General features: G+C 45.0%; 5 protein-coding genes across 5 annotated transcripts; 3 read left to right on the top strand and 2 right to left on the bottom strand.

Moving 5' to 3' along the window:
- Positions 1-3782: 3782 nt before the first annotated feature.
- GL218_05443 (Pentafunctional AROM polypeptide) lies at positions 3783-5267 on the bottom strand (the record flags this gene model as incomplete). The annotated part of the gene is made up of 1 exon (XM_033582106.1): positions 3783-5267. The coding sequence occupies one exon, from the start codon at positions 5265-5267 to the stop codon at positions 3783-3785; it is 1485 nt and encodes a 494-aa protein (XP_033434856.1).
- A 2865-nt stretch (positions 5268-8132) lies between these two features.
- GL218_05442 (putative beta-xylosidase) lies at positions 8133-9401 on the top strand (the record flags this gene model as incomplete). Its single annotated transcript, XM_033582105.1, has 1 exon — positions 8133-9401. The coding sequence occupies one exon, from the start codon at positions 8133-8135 to the stop codon at positions 9399-9401; it is 1269 nt and encodes a 422-aa protein (XP_033434857.1).
- An 874-nt stretch (positions 9402-10275) lies between these two features.
- GL218_05441 (uncharacterized protein) lies at positions 10276-10854 on the bottom strand (the record flags this gene model as incomplete). The annotated part of the gene is made up of 1 exon (XM_033582104.1): positions 10276-10854. One exon carries the CDS (start codon positions 10852-10854, stop codon positions 10276-10278), a length of 579 nt encoding a protein of 192 aa, XP_033434858.1.
- Positions 10855-11830: 976 nt separating this feature from the next.
- Positions 11831-12546, top strand: GL218_05440 (uncharacterized protein; the record flags this gene model as incomplete). The annotated part of the gene is made up of 2 exons (XM_033582103.1): positions 11831-12194; positions 12254-12546. The coding sequence occupies 2 exons, from the start codon at positions 11831-11833 to the stop codon at positions 12544-12546; spliced, it is 657 nt and encodes a 218-aa protein (XP_033434859.1).
- Positions 12547-19346: 6800 nt separating this feature from the next.
- On the top strand, positions 19347-21407 carry GL218_05439 (uncharacterized protein; the record flags this gene model as incomplete). The annotated part of the gene is made up of 1 exon (XM_033582102.1): positions 19347-21407. One exon carries the CDS (start codon positions 19347-19349, stop codon positions 21405-21407), a length of 2061 nt encoding a protein of 686 aa, XP_033434513.1.
- Positions 21408-25836: the final 4429 nt, after the last annotated feature.

Raw genomic sequence — 25836 nt, 5'->3', positions numbered from 1 at the left:
GGGGCCGCTTGCCGTTACTACGGTCTTGAGCTTAATGCTATTAAGCTAGATTCCCGTGCTATACACAATGGGAAGGACAAGAACCGGCGAAAAGGAACACGGAGGAGTTGGTAGTAATGGTGGTGATAGGGGTGGAGGAGAGCTCTAACACTTCGAGAAGTATGCCACGTGCTGGAGATGGCGGCATCATCCGTTGCGCGCCAATAGAAATCAATCCCCATTGACCTCCCTAATTCTGACTAACAGTTATATCCTGGTAGTTGAAGCCGTAAAAGCGCCGACTCCGCTGCCCTCGTGAAAAGCCGTTTAGAGTTATCGATCTTCGTCGTGAAATTTCTAAGTCTTATGTCTCTACTTTTCCCGTACGACCGAGCTTTCACTGGTCAATCTTGAAGTGATTTATGGGTGGATGGTGCCGCATTGAGAACTATTTTAAGCTGTTGTCCAAGTCGAATGTATTGTGGCTTGAGCCACCTTGAACATAACTTAACCAAGCATATGCTAGTTCCCATTAAATCTCCCGTTTGAAGGAGTTTATTCGTAATTTGATGCTGCGCAGAACCAGAGACTTCCTAGAATAACAAGAAATGCAGTCCCGGTTCCCAGCTTGGCGGATGTCTAACTAAGACTTAGGCTGGTACTAACTGGTTTGATCTTATGTTGGCCCCGTGTCATGAGAGTTGAATATTGACCGCTAATGATAGAGACACAGGTCGCCTCTGATGTATGAAGCTAGACCTTGTGGCTAACATGGAGCTACTTCATTCTACGAACCGCTAGGTAAATAGCTAGAGGTAAATATGCAGGCACACGACCTCTTACATTATTGATATCTGCGCGTTTGCGGTTAGTGTCGTATAAGCGTAAGTGGCTTCTGAGGCACATATAGGCACATAAGCCATGGATCTTAACAACTTCCCCGCGAATAGTCTCTACTAGTGCTCTAAGTTTAGCTGGCTTACTGTTTCGGGACATCGGGGACTCTCGATAGACTATTATTTCCCCGGACTGGTCGTGACGTACCGGGGCTTCCACTTTTCTTTTGGGCTAATAATAAACTGGAGAGCTTCCAAGTATGTATCTTCCTTTGTCGAATTGGGCGCCATTGTTCCCGGCATCGACGACGACGATGACCCCGTGAGACCCACCCCGAGATATCAAGACGCAGCTAAACAAGGTAACTAACTTACGTAGCCGCGTTGATACACCGGGAGTTGGCGGAGCAGGAACAAGATATGTAGGTATTTGTTACAAGAAGAACCGTAAAAACTCTAGGCATTCATCCGTTTGAACTAGGTAGGTCTAACCGGATTGACAATGACGTGAACTCGAAGCGCCCATTCGGAGATGATGGCGCTTGGTGTGTCGTCTTGCTGATACTTGAACCGAGTCCGAACGGCTCGCTATAGTATTTACAATGGCTCTATTGGATCTGGGGAATCGATGCCCTGTTTGAGGCGGATACCGACAGCGTGGGATGAGCGGTGCTAACCGGTGGGACCCAGTAATCATGCATCTATATGTCAAGAGTTGGGATGGTTTAAAGATATGGGAGTACCCGAATAGATGGCAGTGGGTCGATATATCATATCTAGGCGCGTTTTGATGTTGCAAGGCCGATCGTAAGTAAATTATAGGACCAATCCGGTCCATGTTTTAGGATTCTGTCATCATGTAGGCTTGTACAGGGTTTTCGAGGGCATCTCATAAGATGCAGTTCCACGTCACTGGTACTGCGCGTATCTAGATCGTAGATTGTGTGGTTCACGATCGTGACGATGACACGTGTGATACTAGATACCAAATATCTTATTTGAGTTGAGGCCTCTTAAAAATCATCTCGGAAGGAGACTCGGGTATGTATTCCGGGAGTTGGCAAGGAAAGGCAGGGGTATTGTAATATTTAAAAGATTGACGTTTAGTAAAAGGTTGTTTGTTAAGTGTTTGTTAGTACATAGGTGTAACTATGTTTAAGATGTTCAGGGTTGCCGTAGAAGCCGGACCGGGTCAATGCTCGCCGCTAGAAGACCCGAGTCCACTCTGCCCCTCTTTTATCCCATTAGTCTAAAATATTATACAATTACCAAAGATATTTTAAGTACTTCACGAGGTTATTCGTATTTAGAAATAGGTGCTAATGTTGATATGTTTATGCCCGCCAAAAGATACTTGTATACAAAATTATATACTTGAGGATGCATGGAACTAATCGAGCTAGGCATCCTCATGTTTTTTTTTTTTATCTCTTCAACAATTTACAGTCCTAATACATCCGCACGTATGAAAGCAATGCTCGAGTATACCTCTAACTTAAAGTCACATCGGCTCGTAATGTGAGCCAAGTTTTTTTATATTTTGGTTTTTTTAACAAGGAACAAGATTTATGTCTAAAGCAGCCCCTTGCTTAGGATATGTAATGCCCAGTTCCCCGGCCACAGCCACTTAGGTTAGTGACAGATCCGGTCCCTGAATAGCCTGCTGGCTGGTACTGACGTGCAATATTGACATGTTGCACCTGCGTCACACATGTCAGAAGTCGAACGATACCCTTATTTTCTCTTGAAAACGATAGGGTGTAAATACGTCCCAACACACTCTTTATCACGAACTCGGACTCGGGATAGACGCTGTGGAGCATCAAATTCTCTCCACATCGAGACGATGTGGGTAACCCTTTTATTATGGCTGCCTGCATGCGGCTTCGGCTCCTGGAGTGCCATCTTGACTATATATCCTGAAATTCAGGCTCTTTTAATTGAACGTCTTATACCGCATGCGGGTATAATGTACGAAACATACGAAGTACCCTGCCGGACCCCTATAAAATATCTGCAGCATCTTGAAAACTATTATCATCCTATGCGCCGACTCAGGTACCCGTAGGCTATATATCAAGCCCGCCCACTGGAGCATCGTATGAGGTTATATTAGTCTGAGTGTATCTGCAATAAACCGGTCTTAACCGCATAGCATAAGCGTCCATTACTCAGCGTTTGCATCTCAATTTATCAAATTTCTCCCTTTGCTGCACTAGGCTTGACTACCTACCTACTCAATTCAGCAGCCACCCGGAGAATTGTCCGGGTTCCAACGCAAATTCGGCATTCACGAAAATCACCTTTATGTTTTGGGAAAAACTCCGAGCTACTATAGTGTGAATTGACTCTAGCATTTCGGCATCAATACCTAACGGAAGGAGTAGGGTGGTACGTAGACGTAGAGCGGGAGACAAGGGGCGTGGGGGTTTGATAGCATCTCCAAAGAGTATGTGGTTACATATGTGCACATCAAGGTTTCTATACTCGCCCGGCGCTTTAGTTCGGTATTAATGGATCATCGTACCTACGCAGGTATAAGCGTAGGTTAAGCAATACGAGCATAGTACTTTTCGACCTTGGATAAGCCTATCCAATTACGAGAATGCCCAGGCATGCTACACACCGAATACCCTTAACAGACGGTTTCATAGCCCCTTGATTCCGTATGTCGGGACTGTGTTCTCGGAAGAGTCTCCAATTCACTTGAACTTGTAATTTACAAGTTGTAAATACAGAGAAACGGGACGAAGAAATAGTGCGGGTAGTATACTCTGGAGAAGACGCCTGCGTAGACTTTTTCCAAGTAGGTCTCCGAGATACGCCCACAACTGGCTGGTCTAGAGTCAGAAGAATTACATCTGATCGTATCATACACAGTTCGCCGGTAATCTGCATATATTGAGTTCCTAAGCACTATGCATCTAACATCCTATTAACTCTCCCCGGGGTATATATATGATTCCTTTAAAACATTCCCTGGCCGCCCGCAAGCCGCACAAAACTGTAGGGTACATTTTGGCCGACGAGCAACCTAAGAGTTTCTACGGTCGTGAATGCTGTGGTATCTGCTACGCCGTACGCGGCGAAGCCACTCTGTTCAGCAACCGCGCTTGGGTCTCCTTTCCTCGGACCATCGGCCAAGTCTAGGAAGACCTTGCGAATCTGCGTGGACGAACCTCTTGAACCTCCAAACACACGCACAAGCATCCCGACAATATTAGACTTCTCAGGTCCCAGAGCAGAGATGATTACGAAAGGGCTAGCCTTATCACGCACCATCCTTGCTCTTTGGAGACTCTCTAAACTGTTGAAGGGCTCGACTTCGAGGCCGCGGGCTAGACTAGGGGGTGTCTTGAAACCAACAGTATATACCTTACCAATTCGAAGCGCTTTCAATGCGTACATGGCTGACGCTGCGTCGTCGGAATTTGCTGCTAGGACAACTGCCGCACGACCAGAGTAAGCTGATGGCGCAAGATCACGTGTTAGAGTACTGACGATGCCACGCCAATTTGCGTTGTCAAAAATTAGTGTCGAGCTTAGTGGTAACCCGTTACAATTGCCGATACCAATATTTGGGGACGTATCAACACTCTGGTCAGAGCCTGAAGGAGTGGCAGGAGGTGCTGAGGATGGTGGAGACGATCGAGATTGAACAACGATGGTATCAACCATACCAATCGTACGAGCAGCTTCAGTAAGTGATGGGCCCAATCCATTATTAAGCCTCGTAAAGAAAGAGCTCTCATACATGAGACTTGCCAAAGATACTGGCGGGCTCAAATATGCCCCGCCGAAGGATTTTTGATTGCACAACGCCTCCACACAGGTAGGTCCCTTAAGGTGTCTTTCGACAACAGCAAATTGGTGTGGCAAGCCAAGCTCGTTGAAGCACTTCTCGTAGAAGGGTGCGTGAGGAGTCGCAATACGGGAGAATGGGCTACTAATTCCGTAGAGACTCTTCTTTGGAAGTTGGCCAAGCAATGACAGTGCGGCATTAATCTCAGCAGCACTCATCTGACCTGGCGCAGCAATTATCGGAAGAAGAGGATGAGTGATAGGTGTGAAGACCTTGTTTAGAGTTCTCGAGAACTGACCAGTTTCACCCATATTGACGGCTGAAAGGGGGGGCGAGTCTGGATATTCGCCTCGAATTTTCGAGCGGAAGTATTCCAACTCGAAATTCTCGTTGTGATCGTTGATTATTGATATCATTTTTATGATATCAGCATATTTTCGAGACTCAAGGAAGATAGCCTCTGCTTGGGCCGAAGGCCATTTGAATGTGCCAGAAAAGTCGTGGAACGCAGACATAATACGGCTGCTCCCGCGTTTTTCGTACAGCCTCCGACGAATATGTTCCGGGAGCCAAAGCTCGACGTCGATGTATTCGACACCCCACTGGATAGCCCGGAAAAGGTATTCGTAATACAAGTCGGGATTATCCATCGGAAACCGACCGTTTTCCTTCGTACATCTTGTCGTGAAAAATAATGGGCAATTCGGTCCTCTGGCGCAATAGCATAACCTGTTCCCCAACGTAACTTAGACTAGGTATCCGTGCAAAACTACCATCATTTAAAGGCTCTTTGAGGAGATCGACGCGTAGTTCTACAGCGTCAGCACCAACCGTGAGAATATCTATGTTGGGAAGGGCTGCCCGAACATCAGGAAATGTGGTCGAAAATGAAATAAGTGCGCGGCTTTGACATTAATGCGTCATGGTGGTTAATCTGACCGAGGGTGAAGGAAATAAAGCGGGCTAGGTCTCGACGTGAGAATGACGCTTCGGGATACAAGAACTCGTAGTCGCACTGCGCAGATATATAAGTGTCCGGGGGCATCCCGAGATTGACGCAGTGAGCATTAATCGCAACCACCGCATCTCGATTTCGCGAAGATATATCAATCTTGGCACTCCCCAATGATATCCCAAGTACCAATTCTTGCTCTATAGAAGTTATGCCCTGAAAGCTGTCGGCCATGCGATATGGTTTCCCTAAGACGTCTGCGAAAACTGATACTATGCGCTCCTGACCAGGATCATAGATGATAACAGCCGTTCTGGTATCGCCTTTTTGCAATCCACTCGTAGTCTTAGACCCTTTCATGGCTCTCGGTCGCAAGTTTCGCTCTATATCTATTTCTACGGTTGAGATTGATGCGCCGGGATTGTTAAGCGGGCAGGCTGGCGTAGGAGCCTGGTGTAGCTGTTGGACTGTCGCCATACTGCCCTAATAGACGACGTCCCCGCGTTAACAGAGGTAGATCTCTAGGCTTGGGGAGTGATTTAATTGATCCGAATGACCAGCGATATTAATACTATGAACGGCTGAATATCGGGATCGTCTCGGGCGACGGGCTCTTCATGGCAGACGTGCCTTGAGCTTATGTTCGGTCGGGAAACTTATCGTATGAAAACAGAAAACAATGAGCATCAGAGCCTTATTAGTAGAATGATATCTACCATAGGTATTTTGTCCGGGGTTATCGGGGAATTATGAATAGGTCAACTCATGCGGGCTTATAAGATATCGTAAGAGACATCTTGAGGTTCGAGACAATAGATATATACAAGCCTCCACTATTAGAAAGCTGAAAAGTACCTATTGAGGTCGCAAATGGGAGGCCATGAGGCGAAGCTACGAATGCGATGATTAGAAAACCAACGAAAGTAGGCTCGGGAAAAATTCCCTAGTGCTTCCAAGTAATTCTTCCGGCCACTTAAATGCAGAATTATCCAGCTACGGATCAGCGTCAAATCAATTGAGGCGAGAGCCTCGTAAGTAGAAAGAGTAGAAGAAGATAAGAGATGAACCAAGGCGACTGCAGGCATTGGTGTTTAGGCGAAGGAACTAAAGTACCCAGGTACAATATTTCGCCGAATTACAGGCTCTTAGCTGTAAATTCCGGGGGCTACTATGCCGCTCTTAATGCCATTGGTTCAGAGGTTTCTGGGGGTCCCCACGATTTCAAAACCCGACCTGTAAATTTACCCCGGCATCCCTGTCCTAGTACCTAAAGTTAGGTACCGGAGCTACCTGACCTTAGCTATTTTCTCCGCGAGCTTGATAACGTGGATAACGTGACAGAATCTACCTATTAAACGACCTACTTATTTTTTTTTTTCTTAAGTCGTAATCTTTATAATCATCCCTTTCCCCATTAGTTTCCTAGGATTACTCTTCGGATAACCCTTTAGGGCTTTCATTCGTCATTATGGAAAGAGTCGTAAAGTGGGGATCATAGATAGCAACGAAGCTGCTCTCATTTCCCATAGAATAGGCCTCATCTGCGAGCCATACAATAACACAGTACATAGCGTATGCACGCAGTCGTAACACTATGTACTTTAAGAGAAATTTCTAAATTACTGTACAACAATTACAACAATTAAATAGACTTGATCCCTTTATCTTAGGTATATTAATATTATCTTATCTCAGGAGCGATCAATCGCATAAATATAGTCTTCATAAGTTTCTAATATATAGCAGTATCAAATAAGTATCAAGTAAATGTCAATTATATCTTTGTGGAGTTATTACTTGAAATATTAGCCTTCAACTACCTATCCAACACGCCAATTAACCTGATCAATTCCAACTGCGCAAGTTGAAAAGTAAACCAATTAAATTTTTAATTCATTAACTGGATATTTAAATATACATTATATGCACTTGTATGACACAATTGACAATATACCCTCGTTTGTCCTAATAAGAGGACATTCAAGCACATCCCAACGGCCCCGTAATTATTGTTTAGTTAGTTGTGGAAACTACCTACCTATATAGCAGTTCCTAGCATTATAGAACTAATCGCAATGCGACCTCGGTAGAACATCCTCCTTTAGAGAGAGTTGCATTGAAAAAATGCATCATGCGGTTTAGTAGGTACGAACATGCCACAATACAGCGCTTGAAAGAAAGAAATATAAAAGTAGCACCTCCCAGAGAAGACATGTAGATCTAGTTAATAAAGAGTTTTAATAAATAGTTATGCATTGTTAGGAGCATATTTTCATTTAACTTTTTTGAGCCTAGAAGATACCTATCCTCTTAATGTACTCAGTGCTATTGGATGGTCAATATGAAGATGAGAGACGCTCTCCTATTCTGCGGCTTGTTACAAGCTAATCTAGCATGGATGAGTGTTTCTCCGTCTTTGAGCAAGCTTGAACCTATTTCAGCTACCGAACCTTTACTAGAGAAACGAGCAGACTCTTTCCAGAATCCGGTGGTATATGAAGACTTCGCCGATAATGATGTCTCTGTTGGTCCAGACGGATTATATTACTTCTCTGCCTCCAATATGCATTACAGTCCAGGTGCTCCGATCTTAAGATCTGGTGATCTTATCAACTGGGAACTTATCGGTCATTCTGTGCCCAGTCTCGATTTCGGCGAGAAGTACAATCTGACGAATGGCCATGCATATAGAGGTGGAACGTGGGCGTCTACGATGAGGTTTCGTGAGAGCACCGGGCTTTGGTACTGGATCGGCTGCGTTGACTTCTGGTACACTTACATTTATACCGCCAAGGACGCCACCGGACCATGGACCCGCGCGGCTGTGCTTCCAGGCGGCACATGCTACTATGACTGTGGCCTCCTTATCGATGACGACGATACCATGTATGTCGTATACGGCGCCACGGACGTGTCTATAGCCCAGCTATCTAAAGACGGACTCAGCCAGGTAGAGACCAAACACATCTTCAGTGCCTCTGATGTAGGGAAAGACGGAATCGAAGGAAATCGCATGTACAAAAAGGATGGGCTCTACTATATCCTTGACGACCATCCAGGCGATATTACCTATATATGGAAATCCGAAAGTCCCTGGGGTCCTTATGAGAGCAAGATACTAGTTAACGGTGTTAAATCTCCAGTGTCTAATGGCGGAGCTCCGCATCAAGGAAGTCTCATTCAGGCGTCAACAGGTGATTGGTACTACATGTCTTTCACATGGGCATATCCAAATGGCCGTATACCTGTTCTGGCTCCAGTAAAGTGGGGTGATGATGGCTTCCCCTTTTTTGTTGCTGACGAGTCTGGTGGATGGGGTTCATCTTATCCGGCGCCACTTCCTGTCGAAGCCGTCCAAAAATGGACTCGTACCGATACTTTTGATGACAGCACTTTGGGCCCAGACTGGGAATGGAATCATAATCCTGATGAGACAAAGTACAAGATTGGCAATGGCGGGGTGACTTTATCAACTGCGACTGTGACGGACGACTTGTACGCAGCACGCAACACCCTAACCCATCGCATTCATGGAGAGTTCCCCGTCGGCACTCTTCAAGTTGATTTTACTAATATGGCCGACGGTGACCGATTTGGCCTTGCAGCTTTCCGGGATCGCACTGCTTATATTGGTATCCATCGTGATGGATCCAAGTACACATTATCCGTCGTGCACAATATCACGCAGGAAGAATCTGCATGGAATACGACTGGCCTCGGGAATATAGTAGCAACAATAACAGATATCCCTAAAGATAAGACAATTTGGTTTCGGCGTCACTGGACGCTCGAGCGAGCGGTAGTTACGCGGCCAATTTCTCATACAGTATAGATGGGCAAAAGTTCACCCAGCTAGGGGAACCTTACACGATGTATACCAACTGGGCATATTTTATGGGCTATCGCTTTGGCATTTTCAACTATGCTACCAAGAAGCTAGGTGGCTCAGTTCGAGCTTTGTCTTTCACAAGTGCGTAAAGTCATGGATTCGAAAAATGAAAAACCAATAAATATCCAAGTTCCGAAGTTTTATAATCAGCCATTATACTCAAGTCTTTCTTTTTAGGGAGCCCTAGCCTAATTGAGATGCTGATCGTGATAAGAAAGTTAGGCCCGGCGCGCCGTAAAACAGGTTACTCTTAAAATCTTGAAGGTTGCACTTCTAGAGATGATATACAACATAGGAAAAACTCGAGCTGTTATGCTACACTATAAGGGGTGACCTCTTGTGCTCAACTCTTAGACTGGGTACGAAGGCGTCTTGGCCAAAGTAATTTCAGCTATCTTAATATCCTGCGTACTAAGCAGTAGGTAGGTAGCGAGATATACTTTAAGTACAAAGCTAGCGAGCCTCCTACATAGTGGTGGATTCTTTTTCCTTCTCCTCTATTAGGTCGCCATGTACATCAATACGAAAAATCCTCGGTAAACCTATAATAAATGCATGGATTATGAGATAATAGAACCGAAATATGAGAAGTTCGAACTTTTGGCCGCCGGTGTTGTCCTTCGTCAATGGCTTCATCACAAGCCACAAGGCGTATTCAAGTGCTTCCACTCCGTAACCGAGCCCAATGATCAAACCCCAAGCCTTGGTATATACTTTAAAAACTGCCCACATAGGAACATCTGTCGCAACGCCCGTGATAAGTGATGACAGCCCAAGAAATAAGTACCTACATATATAGCAGCTAGTAATATACTACTCAAGACGCCGCTGATGCAGAAAAATATGGCCTGGTACACCTTCCGGGTTCCGAATAGTCAATAGCTACAAAGGGGGTTCTGCTCGGAGTATTAGACGTTGTTGATGATATGAGCTCATTCTTTTCGGAAAGCGTCAGGTTGAGCATCTCATCCGCACATGATTTGCAGTGCTCGGCGTGGAGTTGCTTCGTGGTTTCTGAATTCGTGGTGGTAACACGACTGCGGCGCCTCCAAGTTTGCACTGCGCGCCCAAGCCATGGGACGGGGAAGTCGTCATCTGGCGAGCCGCGAGAACGATGCGATGACACCTCTCCATCTCCGTCTTTCAGATGGGGCTCCGAAGTTATGCTCTCCACCTTATAGCCGGCGTTCATGAGAGCATCTGCAACTTGGTCGATGTCGAGATTCGACTCGTGCTGGATAGTAACGCTGTGGTTGACGATTGAGGTCTCGACAAGTCGTATTTTGGTATTCAAGCCCAGGAGAACTTTTTCGATAAAGGATGTGCAGGTCGGGCAATGGATGCTAGGGCTAAGGATGACAGTTCGCTCTAGATAAGCTGCTGGAGGTTTGATCATATTGGGCAACCGTGTTATTGTTGCTGCTAGCTTTAACAATTATGGGTTTAAAGAGAAGTTGTAGAATAAGGAGAAGATATAGAACTTCTTGCTCAATGATCTTAGGCCCTTGATTGTAGGCAGACTTTATTAAAGGGAGAAAGTCAAGTCAGTCAAGGGTTATTTCTATACGTTCCAATGGGTCATTTAGAACTCGTCATGCTCAATTACTTAAGTAGCTATCTTTCTATGATATTCCTATGCCATGTATCTGTCAGGATTCTAGATATCCCATCTAGAACATAGAACAGGTTTAGTGTGTATAGACTTGGAACCTCTTAGTTGCCTGTTAGAGTTCCTCGCGGAACAATGAAATTGTTACCATGCTGTTTAGTTCCACCTCGTGACAATATCACTGCGATGATTGTGCGAGTATCCCACTTTGCACCTTTTGTGCCTCGTCTCAATTTGAGAATTCAAACCCCCTGACTCGGCAGACGTCTAATAGACTCCGGGTTGGATGTGGGTTCTCCGTTGCGCGCTTTGTGCGGGATCGGCATGCCTTGTTGGCCCCCCCTCTTCTCTATTTGTAATTTAATTTACCATATCTATGACTAGATGCCCAAGCCCGTCGTACGAGCAGATGCGCTACTTGTGCGAAATGTCGCCCCTATGCTATGGACATGCGCTGACTCATCCTCGATTGCCGACGCGTGCGCATGCCTAACAGGCGCATATGCTATGGCTTGGAAGAGAGTAAATAGTGGTGTTGGCCGGCCGGCGAGGCTTTGAGGTGGACTTTAGCGAAACGATTTATACTCGTGGATCTGAATCTGGAATGCATTGTGCCTTATTAATTAAGAGAATTACATGCTGAGAGAATGAACATTAGTGCTGCATAAAAAAAAATCCACTAAGGCTACTACTATTACTTCCCTTAAATCTTACTCCTGCGCAATTAGCATCAAACTCTTGTCAGCTATTCGGTCAAAGGAAGATGTCTCGACTTGTTACCCATCCGTCGATGCTTACACGGTCTCATGCTCCATGGAGGCAGCTGGCTTGGCCTGGTCCCAGACTCTCAGCATCATTCCACATCGGCCTAGCCCGGAAAGCGTGTCAACCAAAGTCAAAATGTAGCCAGAGCACAACAGCGGCTAGATCCCATGACAGCACTCCAACTCCAAGTTCATCCTCCCCAACGGAACTTGAATTCTGGAAATCTGCGACCACCTGGCGACGCTCCACCATCAATACACTCCGCTGTCTTATCGGTTGTTCAATTGGCGATTTTACATCTATGTGGTACTTACAACTGTTCCACCCTAACATGGACATGAATGCTATAATGGCAATATCGAGTGTGTAGCTGCTGACTCCATCTTGACCATATTTCTCCCCTTATGCTAATCGATCATAGTGGCCTGCGGCTTATCCAGCTCCCTACTTCTAGAGACCACACTCCTCCGATACGGCCGCGATCGATTGCCATGGGCTGCCGCAGCTAAGACCGCCGTGGGGATGAGCATGATATCCATGATCACCATGGAACTGGCCCAGAACACCGTTGATTACCATCTAACTGGAGGGGTGGTTCAGCTGGACTCTCCCTCGTTCTGGCTCGCGGCCCTGATCTCGCTTGGAGCCGGATTCTTGACTCCGTTACCATACAACTACATCCGCTTGCGGAAATACGGCAAGGCATGCCATTGAAGACGGGTCTATATGATATTGTACGATAGCTCTTGAAAGATAGGGACGGATCTTTCAGGCTCACATCAATTGGATTCAAGAGCCTATCTCTAATGGGATCAATGCTTAATCATGAAAGGTTGTGTGGAGAACGCCACTTTCGTAAGTGTATACATGCGGATGCCTTAAATATTTTTTCAATTCGAACTCAAAATTATAGATGCCAGTTGAGACATTGTACAGACTACCAGTGGGTTTCTCACCGCGCTGTAGTCGGAAACCCTAAAATGATGACTGAAGTATGGAAGGTTAAACGGCCGATAACACTTGTGCGTAGGTTGTAAATAAAGCGCCAGTTATTCCGTAAGCAGCTCTTTGTAGACGATTAGAAAGATTCAATGCTTTGGGTTTACGAAGGAACATTGTGTTTGATTATTATATCGACTTTTTGTAAACCGTGACGTACACTCTTCAATCATTTTACGAATAATGACAGCAAAACGAAATTAAAGGTACCCAGAGGTAGATAGTTGATTATTCTAATTCCGAGCGTTTTCAAACTTGTGGTATAGCCTTCTTTCGTAAGAGTATTGAAGAGTGTATATTGTATTACATCTTTTGACTTTGGTCAAAACAGGTAGCTTATAATCAACATCCGTGTCACAAATCACATTTTACATGAAATCCCGGAAACTATAATCTGGGATTGCCGAGATAAGACTTAATACGTGTTCGAGTATCTGCCGGATTCGAGCCATGTGTATGCAGATTCAAGGATTATGGGATCAGAGGCAAATAGACGGAACCAATGAATTTGTCAGGGGGTTCATACCCAGGTGATTGATGTCATACACAGAGTGAATATCTAGGATAGGTAGACCAAAAGGATGATATATTGAACTAGTAACGCCTGGCTTCTACTCTCTTTCGAGAGCGCGTGGCGCCCTTATATAGTAGATAGACTCCTGTAGGCCTCCTTACCCACTTATAGCCTGGCAGAATTGGTAACTTGTAAATCTTACGATAAAAAGGAGTTGGTCGTATATGGGGTGGCCAAGTGATCCCTACCATATTAAACAAAATGTCTATTGTTCTGCTTGGGTTGGCATAACCATATATATGATACACCATTTTTGAGATTCCCATACTTATCCCTCAATCGTTATTTTTACCGTATGAAACATACCTCACCATGGGCGTATTTTATGAAAAAATTCCTAAAAGCCTCCATAATTGGATTATGATGCAACAAATCTTCTGGGTGGCTATGTCCCCTCTTCCTGCTAAAGGACGTGAGTATTTCCCGGAATGTTGATTTATCTCCATTCATTTCTTCGGCTGTGGGACCCAGATACTGCTGTTTATTTGGTAGCTTGCCGTAGTCTTGAACAAAACTCGCAGAATATCTTCACTGAACAAGCAGTCGCTGATTGAGAAACTTTAGATGTAAACGTGTCACCGAAGGGTGGCCCTTACTTTGGGCTTCTTGATAACAAAAAGTTTTGGTATATGGACCTGACCGGCTCTGGAAACGAGACAATTAGTCACTTGGACGAGCCCAGCAATGGGCGGATCACCATCATGTTCAGCGCGTTTGATGGCTTACCCAAGATTATTCGATTCTGAGGCAAGGGTTCGTAATTTACAGAACCCAGTTATGGTGCTTTGAAACCGCTAATCGTTTGGTACAGGCTGGGTGTTCGAGAAAGAGACAGCACAGTTCGAAGACTTTGTAACAGAGCACCACATCGATACCCTTCCGGGAACTATAGCGATAATAATTGTCGACATACATCAGGTTGGAAGCTCTTGTGGGTTTTCGGTTCCATTCTTCGATTTCAAAGAGCATCGTCAGGTCCTCAACGACTTCTAGGCGAAGAAAGAGAAGAAGTTCAAGGCAAGAAATGAGAAAGAGAACATCGACAAGTGCGTAAATTGCGGGCTACGGGACTTCCTCTCTCATGGGTTAAATATTAACAATGATTAGATACTGGGCAAATTATAATGCGTGGAGCATAGATATGCTTCCTGGAATGAAGCGTGCTCTCGCCGTAGCCAAGGTTGAGAATATTCCACCGGCCAAAAAGATGGTTAGCCCGTTAGCACCAAAGATGTACAAATATTAAAGCCCAGTAATTATGAACTTTACTCAATTGCTACCCAAAGTCTTGTTAATGCGACACAATTAAAGATGAAGCTATCACACGAAAGCTTCTTTCCCTCCCGCTCTATTCTAGAGTACGAAGAGATGAGTTAAAAATAAATTGTATAACAACAAGTAATATCGTTAATTAAACCACTTACATTAGGTACCTATATACATTAAGGTACTCGTCGCTTGTGTAACGCCTGTTTCCGGTGTCTTTCTCTTTCACTTTACATATCCAAACCAATTTTCATCTAGAACCGTTTTCATTTTCATGGATTGTAAATTAAGTACATTATCTGTGTTCTTTGTTGGATACATGGTTTAAGCAGCCTATGTTAAACATAGTTCAATAGTTTATTGTTGCCCCCAATTACAGAACTTAAAAAACACACACTCACTCTAACGAGAACACTCCTAAGCCTAAGTAACACATCTAGACTATGACGACCCCAATACAGACGGTAGGACTATGGCCGGGGGGGCCGATAAGAACACCCACGACACCCGCGACACCCGCGACATCTACAACATCTGGAGGACCTGCAACGCCCCCAACCCCCGGAACACCAGCCGTACAGCCGCCGCCACAACCAACACCAACACCAATACCGGCACCAGCCCCGGCTCCACAACCAACACCTACACCGGCACCTGCACCTGCCCCGGCTCCGCAACTAGCACCTCAGCCATCGCCACAGCAAGGCCAGACTACAAATGTCGTCGATCCTGACCAACTTGAAAGGGAAAAAGAAGCCAACAGAAGACAAACAGAAGCTTTACATAAACTCCGACAGGAATTAAAAGCTGGGAGATTGGTAATATGCGTTGGATCTGGAGTAACTCTACACGCGATCCCTGATACAGAGAGAAGACGTATGGGAGTATGTAACCCAAATTTGTTTTATTCATAGCATGTCCTAATTGTGGCCGGACCCCGACCAGAGCCTTCCAGGGTGCATGATGAAAAAGACTTATCCAATACAATGAGAAATTCCTTGGTTATTAGAAGAAATATCTAACATTTGCCGTCTTCTACACAGTGGGGTGGTCTAATCGAGAATGGGTTTCAATATATCGAAGACCAAGCTCAGCAAATCGCCGATCGACATAGACGCGATATCGAGCGAGCGAGAGAATTATTGAGCCTTCCGGACCGGACAATGCAGGACCAATTCGAAGCCATAAACAGGCTAGAGACGCTTTTTACTAAGCGTCCCGACCTTTTTGCTGGTTGGTTAAAACATCAATTCCATTCATTATACGACATTACTGTCGATAGAAGTATTCTTGACAGCCTAAGACAACTTCACCGGAATGGTGCGATGCTATTGACTACTAATTATGATGACTTACTTGAAAAACATTGCGGGATTCCTCCAGTCGGAGGTCGGATGAATATGAAATAGTGTCATTCCAACGAAAGTCTTTTGACGGCGTTTTCCATCCTCATGGTCACTGGAAGGATCCCGAAAACATCGTTTTGTCTGCACGACATTATCAGGGTACGTTAAATCTATCCTAGTCTTTGATTTTACAGGGTGCTTGAATAATTCGATGGGTAGATTACCAAGTTAACACATTATAGTAAGTTCAATAAATTATTGCTCTCTCTCTTGGCGATATCCTACAGAGCTCATTAGACAATACGCTCACTGCCCATATAAAGATTGGTGTTTGGAAGCTAATAGGACGTTTTATTATCCTACTAGGACGTGATCAATGACGAAGCCGTCCAGGAGGCTCTGGTACATATAATTTCTACTAGAACCATTTTGTGGTACGTTAAATAAATACCAAATTAATCCTTCGTTTAGTAATTCATCCACATCAGCTAACATCTAATAGTAAGCAGGATTGCATTATTCTCTCCAAGTAATATTCCGTATTGAAGTTAAAACTAACTGATATGACTTTTCTTTTTTTCGTGTAGTCAGGTATGTATGAGCAGCCCTGAGGTCTCTAATACAGTGTTATTTTTCCCTTTTCTCTAAATCCATCTACAGCAGCTAACATATGACAGTAAGTGGAATGATCATTATTCCTACAACTTCTCTTCAGCGTTTGTCTGGATGATGTAGTTGTGCAGGAAGTCCTGAAGGCTAACGTGACATATTTTATCCGCGCAGTTGGAGCAGGCGGAGGTTTAGATGACCCTAATTGGGGTCAGCTTTTGCGTTGGGTCGGGGAGAAATACGAAAATAGAGGGCCCGTCCATTATGTGTTGTTTCCAAAAACCGTAGGAAACGAGATACCTCATATGCCATTGAATCATCTTACGTGCGAGACTCGCGATGATATTGCCCTCTGGCTGAAGGGCATACTAGAGCCGAGTGAGAGGCGCGAGGGTACCAGTAAGTAATTTGAGAAGATAAACTTATGATAAATCTAACTTAAGCTTGAAGTACACGAGAATGTAGATAACGTCGAGAGGATTAATATCCACCGTTGGCTTTCTCCTCTCGATCAAACCCAGTTTCTTAATGACAACTCTGATGTCCAGGACAAAGTAACTCCTTTTCACCAATCAGTCACAAACCTCCCGAATTTTTGGGAGACGGACAGTTCTTCATACGTGTGGGTGACTGGTACCGGTATGTCTAGATACCCAGGTAGTTTTGTTATATTCTCCTTAAATCGGTGTTGCTAATCGTATACATTTATAGGGGGATTTGGCAAGACAATCTTCTGTACCTCGGTCATAGACAGTACAAGGCAGAACTGTCGTTTAGAGGCCCCTGGCCGGTCCCGAGACTCTCTCGCCTACTTTTTCTGCGCTACACATGACGTGTTGGAGAAAGAGTCGACGCCTGTCTACCACGACTTCGGCGCATTTTGTCGTACAGTTATTGATCAACTCTGCCCGCCCAAGACCGTATACCCAGCCCTTCGAGAATTATATACTGCGTGTACAGAATTTCATCCTGCAAGGCATCCTACCAATTTAGAACTTCGGAATGTCCTCCTGAGGATCATAGACGATCTGGGTCACGAAAGATCCACTACGCCAAATGAGCCGATCGAACCAGGCGAGACGTACCTGGTGATTGATGGGTTCGACAAACTTCCGAAAAACAGACAGAGCCCATTTCTGGAACTCATTAGAGAAATAAGGGCGCGTAAATTCCATCATTTTCACTTACTGATATCTGGTCGGAGCACGCCAAGGATCAGAAACCCATTAAGGCATTGGGGAAGGTGGAACGAGATAACCTGTAACCATAGCACCGTGGGGGGAATTATACGGAGTTATGTTATCAGAAGCATTTATAACGACCCGCAATTCTACGACTTATCTCGATCAGCTCGTGAACCACTAGCAGTATGGTTGATCGACGAACTAACTAATAGCGGACGCTCGTAAGTTATACCCGAACCTTTAACTATCGCTGTGCTAATAAGCTACCCGCTGAAGATTCTGGTGGGTTTATTGGAAGTTACAAGAATTGAAAGAATTGGACTTCCTCGACAGAGGGTCGATACGGAGGGTCTTGAAGGACGGCGATGGCGATTCTGAAGAGCCAGAGGAGCGGCCATTGAAAAGACGCAGAACGAAAACGAAGTAGACTCAAATAATTTATAGCGATAGAGCGAACATCTATTATATGTTGTGGATGGGGAGGATATAAGATGGATAAGATGGGATTTAGTATTATATATTGTGTGATATATGTATACCTGGGTACGGAAGTATATTATTGAGGATAAGTAGGTGGGAAAGATGATATACATTTTACATTTTACATTTTACATTTTTGAATATTAAAAAAATTGATGCGCGACACTGGCCCGATTCGAACGGGCGCCTCCGAAGAGATGTGATTTCGAGTCACACGCGTTAGACCACTCTGAGAGAGAGAATTAGAATACTATATTTATTTTTTAAGCCATTGGGAAGAACTTACCCGCCACAGTGCCATTTGTTCGTCTCGTTGCATGTCTCATTTGCATGTCTCATTGGACTATTAAATTCTCCTATGTATGAAATAAACAGTCTATACTAGCGGTATGGATTAGGTACATATGTAGTATGGATACATGATGCATGACACTAGAGATGAGTTGAAATTGATTTTATTTGACTAAAAGAAAAGGGGTATGTTGCACAACATTAACATTACCAACATCAATGTCCACTACCTCCCCTTGGAGACAACTTCTCAGGGACACTGCAGATAAACAGGGACCTTCCTGCTTATCAGTTATTCTTTTATCTGTCATCTGGTTACTTCACGTGGTACAAGGGATGACGCTAAGCCCTAAATTGAGCGATAATGCAGGGATTACGTATGTGGATGCCCTGACGCACAGGTACTACCGTTTCTCCGTCAACCAGAAATGAACAAACATTTTATGGAAATCAATTATTAAATTGGACACAACTAAAAGAAACCAATTTCCGGCACCCTCCGCTTTCCGCCCTCCTCCGCTCTTAAGCTACTTAATGTATGCTATGCGTTAAACTGTAGATTCAAGATACATCTAGAGTAACTACTCGTCTCCATTAATCCCTCACAATCCTCGATACTGTCTTGACAGCAATCATTAGCGTTTTTTTTTTTGAGCCTGGATGGCTTCACCGCTTTGTCTTTCTAGTACCGGTGTGCTGAATTTAACAACCCCTCAAACTAACCGTCAAGTTAATATATACAATATCAGCTCCCATACTCCCAAGATGAGTAGCGAACATATCGCTAGCGATACTGGCAGCTCAAGTCCCGTCCTCGCATCGCAAACGCACGAGGAAAAAGATAAGAACGGTCAAAGCCATGAAAACTTTTCACCCTCCAAGTCGCGCCATTCTAGAATATTGTCCGGCACCGAACTTTCTCCTTTGAAGATTTTAATTACGAAAGAGAACACTGTTGAGGAAGAGTCCCCTACACCCAGAAAGTTGGCGGCTGCTAAGAGCCCACGAAAAATATCACCAGAGAAACGTTTTCCTGTTAAAATCAATAGCAGCCCATCCCCAACCTCAACCCCATCTCCAACCCCGGAGACCCAGAAACACCAAATTAAGGAGCATCATTTATCCATTGATGAAGCGCTTCTTAGAAACGAGGGTTTGGCAACTGCTATCAAGATATTTGAAGACGATGATACCACGCTTGATGATGGCGAAGATAACGAAATTGATACGTCTACGTCAATTGGCGATCAGCCAGTCGGCAATGAATCCTTGGGTCCAGACGATACCATGATCAGCACATTAAGTAATTTTTCTGCGGTGCCAAATATGACTATGTTCGCAAGAATTGGACATAGTCCTACTAAGTTCGCCAACACGGGCGCTACTCCCCTCGCTATGCGGAGTAAACCGGAGCCATCGCCTTTGAGGACCCCTCGGCCTCCTACGATGCATGAATCCGGAAACACCACCAATCTCCTCATGGACTTTACAGAACAGATGGGTGGCTTTTCGTCCAGATATGTACAACAGACACCGAATCGAAGTCAATCATTCGACAGAAATCCGAGGCATTCTATTGCCGCAACGCCTCAGCGCCAACAGTCTAATTTGCTCGATTTCGATATCCCACCTCTTCCCACGCCTCGTAGTATACCTACCGTAACACCCAGAGAATTGGAGTCGCTCAAGTCGGGATTCCTCTCCGAAATTAGTAGCCTTAAGGCTTCCCTTAGCGGTAAAGAAGCCGAAGTTTTAGCTCTCAAGACGGCGGTAGGCGATGCTGAAAAACGGGTGGGCGAAAGCATGGAACAGGTTCGTGAAGAAAGGGCGATGAAGGAAGCGATGACCGAGGAGAGGGAGAATTGGGAAGCGCGCAGCCGGGAGATGGAGACTGTACTCCGCAAGGTTAAAGAAGAAATCGGAAAGAGCCAGCGAGAGCGCGAGGAACTCGAATCTAAGCTAGATGAGAGTGAGAAACGACGCGAGGCCGCCGAGATTATGGCGCAGGAGGCAGAGAGTAAAATGGCAGGCATGCGCGCTGGCAAAGCCACTTCAGAAGCGGAGAGTGGTAATAAGTCTCCCGATAAGACTAAGAATACCGGATCTCGCGAGGTCGAAATCGCTGTGGAGCGTGTGGCTCGTGAATTACACGTACTTTACAAAAGCAAACATGAGGCCAAGGTTGCAGCCTTGAAGAAGAGCTATGAGAACCGCTGGGAAAAGAAGGTTCATGAGCTCGAGTCTAGAATCGAGGGGCTTGCCGAGGAGAACGAGAAACTAAGACTCGACCAGGACGTCACCATGAACAGGGTTGATCCCGATCAAACTCTCGCAGACGAGGAACGCAAGGTCCAGGCTATCAGGAACTCGGCGCAGATCAAGGAAATGGGCGCCGAGATCGAGAAACTCGAAGCTGTCATCGACAGCATTAAGATGGATAATCATGAGCTCCGCCAGCTCCTCGAAAAGGAGCGCGTCGAGAAGGGCGAGCTTGTCATCTTAGCCGAAGAATTGATGGCGATGCAGAGTCTTATCCAGACTGAACCGCCGCCGCGGCCGCCGCCGTCACAGCCGACTGTTACCAAGACTCCGCACGCCCGCCCTGAGAATTTTCGCAACAGCATCGGCAGCCGGCCGTCGGGTCTTAGAGCTCCCGGGTCGGTAAAGAAACCGACAGAGAGTAGAATTGGTGGCATTGCTCATGACCGGAGTAGGAATGGTGGATCTCAGGGGGGTCTACCACGCCCCGGTAGTGGCACAGCTATGCGGAGCGGCATCATGAGTTCTATTGAGAAGATGGGTAACTATCGGAGTCGAGGCGAGTAGGTATAAATGATGAGAGTTGGTAGCCTGGTTGGTGACGAGTCATGATTAGGTGTTACGGGTTCTGATGCCGATATGATGAGGTTATTGTAATGATTATTCTCCCATTGGAACTTATCGGAGTTTAGGTCTGGATTAAGAGCCTCTTCCGAATTACAGAACTACCTATATTAAAGCTAGGTCGTCTTTACTTTTGTATTACGCGTCATGAGCCTTATGAGCACCTAGGTATATATTCAACCATAGTGTCAATAGCCTGAGGAGAGATCGTCTAATTGATACCCCCTAATTTGTTCACATCGCTTCACTCTACGCAATATCTAGTGAGATAACTACCTACTCCATCCCTTGCAATACTATCTCTTCACTGTTGTTTAATTGTAGCAGTGCCGCGTAACCAATGCCACAACATTTTTGGCACAAGATCGATGTCTAAGACATTTGGGCACAAGCGGAGAGCACTACTATCACAACAAGCTTTCGGTATATTAAATTCCAACTCATGACCTAAACCAACACCCAAGCCGCTATACGTATCTTTGTAGTAGTCAGTGAGCTTAAAAGCAGGCAGTCTTACTTCACCAGCCGGCCCTAGATCCGCAGCTCGGGAGCGCAACCTCGCGAGCCACTCTCCGAGATCAACACCCTTGAATTGCAATCTTGCCTTCCACAATGCGGGCAAGAAACCTTTGTTTCAGGAAAATCTATGCGGCGGTTTGATATTATAGAATGACAGGTTGTTCGTATTTGTAGCGAGCTTCTCGGCAAGCTGCAGACACGCATGAGCTACCGTGTCTACCGGCATCCAATCATAAATGTCGTGATTTTGGTAGCGCATGGACTTCTGTCGCGCTCTGGACTAGGATCGGGATAGCCTCTTTATCATTCCAGATTTTCGTTGCCGGTGTCGGCTGAGATTTGTCCTATGCGTAAGACGCCAACCGCACCCCTGCTCGCCTATGAGCTTGGAGCGCGCGTACCCAGTTGGCGCCGCGAAGCTGAGAGACGACAAGGGCCCTTCGAGGTACAATGGCGGGCGTGGGTGTTTGGAACGCGGTCGATATACTCTTAATGTCAAATGTAGGAGATTATGCAGTCCAGCTATGTGAGGGATCATGCTCGTGAGAGATACGTTGAAGTTTACCGGCCATGCTGCGTGGATGATAAGGATCGCCGACTGCTGCAGGTCTGAGTAGCTTTCTGACGAGAGGCCAAGATTTAGAGCGCCTAGGTTGTCCGTTTTCAGAGCTGTCAGCCTCTTGTTGTCGCTCACACGTGCGTCAAGTTTCCGAATCTTTATGAACTCGGCGATACGACCTATGGCGTCGTTACTCCGTACAAGGCAGACAACACACTCTACCTTAGGGTCGTCGAGGAGTTGCTTGAGTAAGTGCGCGCAGAGGGCGCCAGTTGCACCCGCGAGAATCTACATATGTCTATTACTCTGCAAACACCGGATAAAAAGGGGGGGTCGTGGGAAAGGCTTACCACAACATCTCTTTCAGGTATCGGCAGACTCCCTGGTGACGACTTTTGAAATTTACTATAGCCAGCAATGATCCTCTGCATCTTCAATGATTCATCATCGTCACTTGGGCGTGCATTCTCAAGTTCCTCGTCGGTGCGCATTGCATAGAGGAATCGCGCGAGCCTTGCTACAGATCCTGCATCGTAGACGACGTTAGAGGTACGTAACGAATTTCAGCCAAGATCGAGGTCTCGTTGCAATAACCTGCGTATCTGAACAGCGCGTAGACTATCTACTCCCGCGCCAAAGAGATCGGTTTCGATATCCGTGAATTACTCATATTCGGCAGCACTATGGTTGTACCGGGATATCCAAGAATCGGAACTTGTTCATTGTCTTTTCCTCACTCGCGGATAAGGTCGTCGGTCATCCACATAAAGTTATCTACCTATCTATAGCCGAGGGGCGATTCCCGGGTTATATCCTTATTGTAGGGCTACGATGTAAGATATATTCGAGGTAGGTTCTCCACACCCGAGTCCCGTGTCGTCGATAGGGCGTAAGATTTGGCTCAGTCCCTCCATCGTTTGTCGAGATAAACAATGAGGGGACCTAGCCCTCACAGAATAAATTATAAGATGTGTTTGTGCTGCGTATCTGTACTTGAAAGGAACAGCTTTGCTGGGGGACCGTTGTGATAGATGGGTCAATATGTCTTCTAATCACTTATACGCGTATACAAGCAGGATCTCGATTGATAATATTATTGCAACAGTCCTCGTTCTTAGTTGGAGAAGACTTGGATATTCTATGAGGATATTGTGAGACAATGTGGACAGAATGATAGCATCGTTTGCTAAGCCTTAGGTATACATCATGAATATAAATGCTACCAAGTTATCGGCGCACATGCATATGGAGCGGGAACCTGAACTACGCAAGCTATCTCTTATAGGTAGAAAGCCGGTATCGCATATAGTTGAGATCATGATACACCGTCGCTGAAGCATCCCTGTGTAAACCCCTTTCATTCCACTACCACTACAACTTCAACATACAACCCAAATAGATGAAATTACTAGCCATGGCGTTACCTCTTGGCTTTCGCATGTTCGCGCTTGCTCTATGATTTCCGATGGCACTTGAAGAAACATTTCATAGAAAACTCTATATCTTTACTTTTGATATAGATGTAGGCGATTATTGAGAAATGTTGGGTATATTATTATTACCTATGATTCAAGAACTAGTGTGAACAAACTCATGACATTGTGTATACACACTAAGATAGTTTCTTTTCTTATATACCTGTACGTCTCCTATGAATCTGGTCTAATTACCATAAGTCTTGAGACATGTTATTAGTATAACTCACTCTCTTCTCCTCTGATGTTATACGGAGAAGTAGTATCTTTGTTACTTCTCGTGAGTGCCTTCGAGTCTTATTTGAACGAGGCATATTGGAATAGTTACCTATACATCTATATGGCTTGTATATTTATAACTTGGGCTAAAACATGTTAAATATTCAGCTGTTTTTTTTTCCGTACATAAAAAGCCGGAAATTAATATTCGAGAAGAAGTAGACAAAATCGAGATAATGTCTTGCTCAAGATATTCTAAAAAGATTCAACTTTTACAAAAGAGCTTAAAAAACATTAGGTTAAAATACAGGTTTAAAATCTTGTTTTGACTCATAACGTGTGCTCACGTTAAGTGTAGTATAAGGTCTGTTCTAACGCTATAATTGGACTGTGATACCTAACTTATTAGTTACTAACTACCCACTAAGTCTGTACTCCGAAGCTTACCTATCTAGGCCTATTTTTATCTAAGCTGCTTACCTTAGATAATAGCATTTTAGGTCTAGATATCTCCAATCTCACTATGGTTGTGTTGTTAGGAGGGCGGGAAGTTATTACTAGTAAGAGGATAATCGTTCATCTCCTAGAACCAATCTTGGGTATTAGTGATAGGGGGAAAAGATCTGTAACCTATGAAAGCGATCAGGTATCGGAACTAAGTGCGATGGCCGCGATACTAATATAGTTGGTACTGCATAATTTGGGTGGGGCGCTTGTTTACGAAGCTCGAGATTATCATGCTAAGGAGAACGTTTGGTTAGAAAAGTAACTCAAAAACTTTTATGTTTTTAGAACCGGCTTTTGATGATGACGTCCCACTTCCAAAATTGGGACAAGGTTAACAGATTGTAATGAGAACCCCTAAAATGAGCCTTAACTAACCTATCGATAAGACACGGGACCCCCCTGCTGGCTATATAAATTCCACTCAGCTTGATTAGTCCCTTCAGCTAGCTTTACTTTTTAGTGGATCCCTAGTGTGCAGATACGGAGACATAAGACGCAGTACCTTGGTATCATACATAAGGTTATTATCAGTACATTTACATTTTGAAATAGGGACAATTTAGCATCCAAGCATTCAAGCATCCACCTACATGCATACCTGCAATACCCATACCTACCTAACTTACCTCTTACATCAATATAATTCACCTTGGACAGCTACACTCCTTTTTATTCGACAGCTACACGTTTAGTTCGAATCCACGCGGGACTCAACACTAGCAAATCCTGTTACATCTCGTCCGTGGGAATGCAAATACTATCTAACGCAAGTAAGAAAACGGTCTGAGCTGCAAGGGACGTTTGCATCTTCCGCTCAGTCGGGAAAGCCTAGACTGGCTTCGAGTTGGAACAGAAACGTTACGTCCTCTAGCAATTGGACATTAACCTGGCACGTAATATGTCCACTCTAGACCAAGATGATTCGGTTTCACCTATGACGGGGAGTCCCCGTACCTCTTCTCCCATACATACACGTCTTGACGCGCCGTCCTCTACATCTCCGGGCGACAATCTACCGACCGCTGCTGTACCCGTTCATACTCTACCACACTTCCTGATGCATCGTCGACCCAATCTACTTCGAAGTCAGACT

The sequence above is a fragment of the Daldinia childiae genome, assembly GCF_008694065.1.
Source record: "Daldinia childiae strain JS-1345 chromosome Unknown Scaffold5, whole genome shotgun sequence".
NCBI classification, from domain to species: domain Eukaryota; kingdom Fungi; phylum Ascomycota; class Sordariomycetes; order Xylariales; family Hypoxylaceae; genus Daldinia; species Daldinia childiae.
Note: the sequence above shows the minus strand (reverse complement) of the source record. Positions and strands in the feature narration are given on the sequence as shown.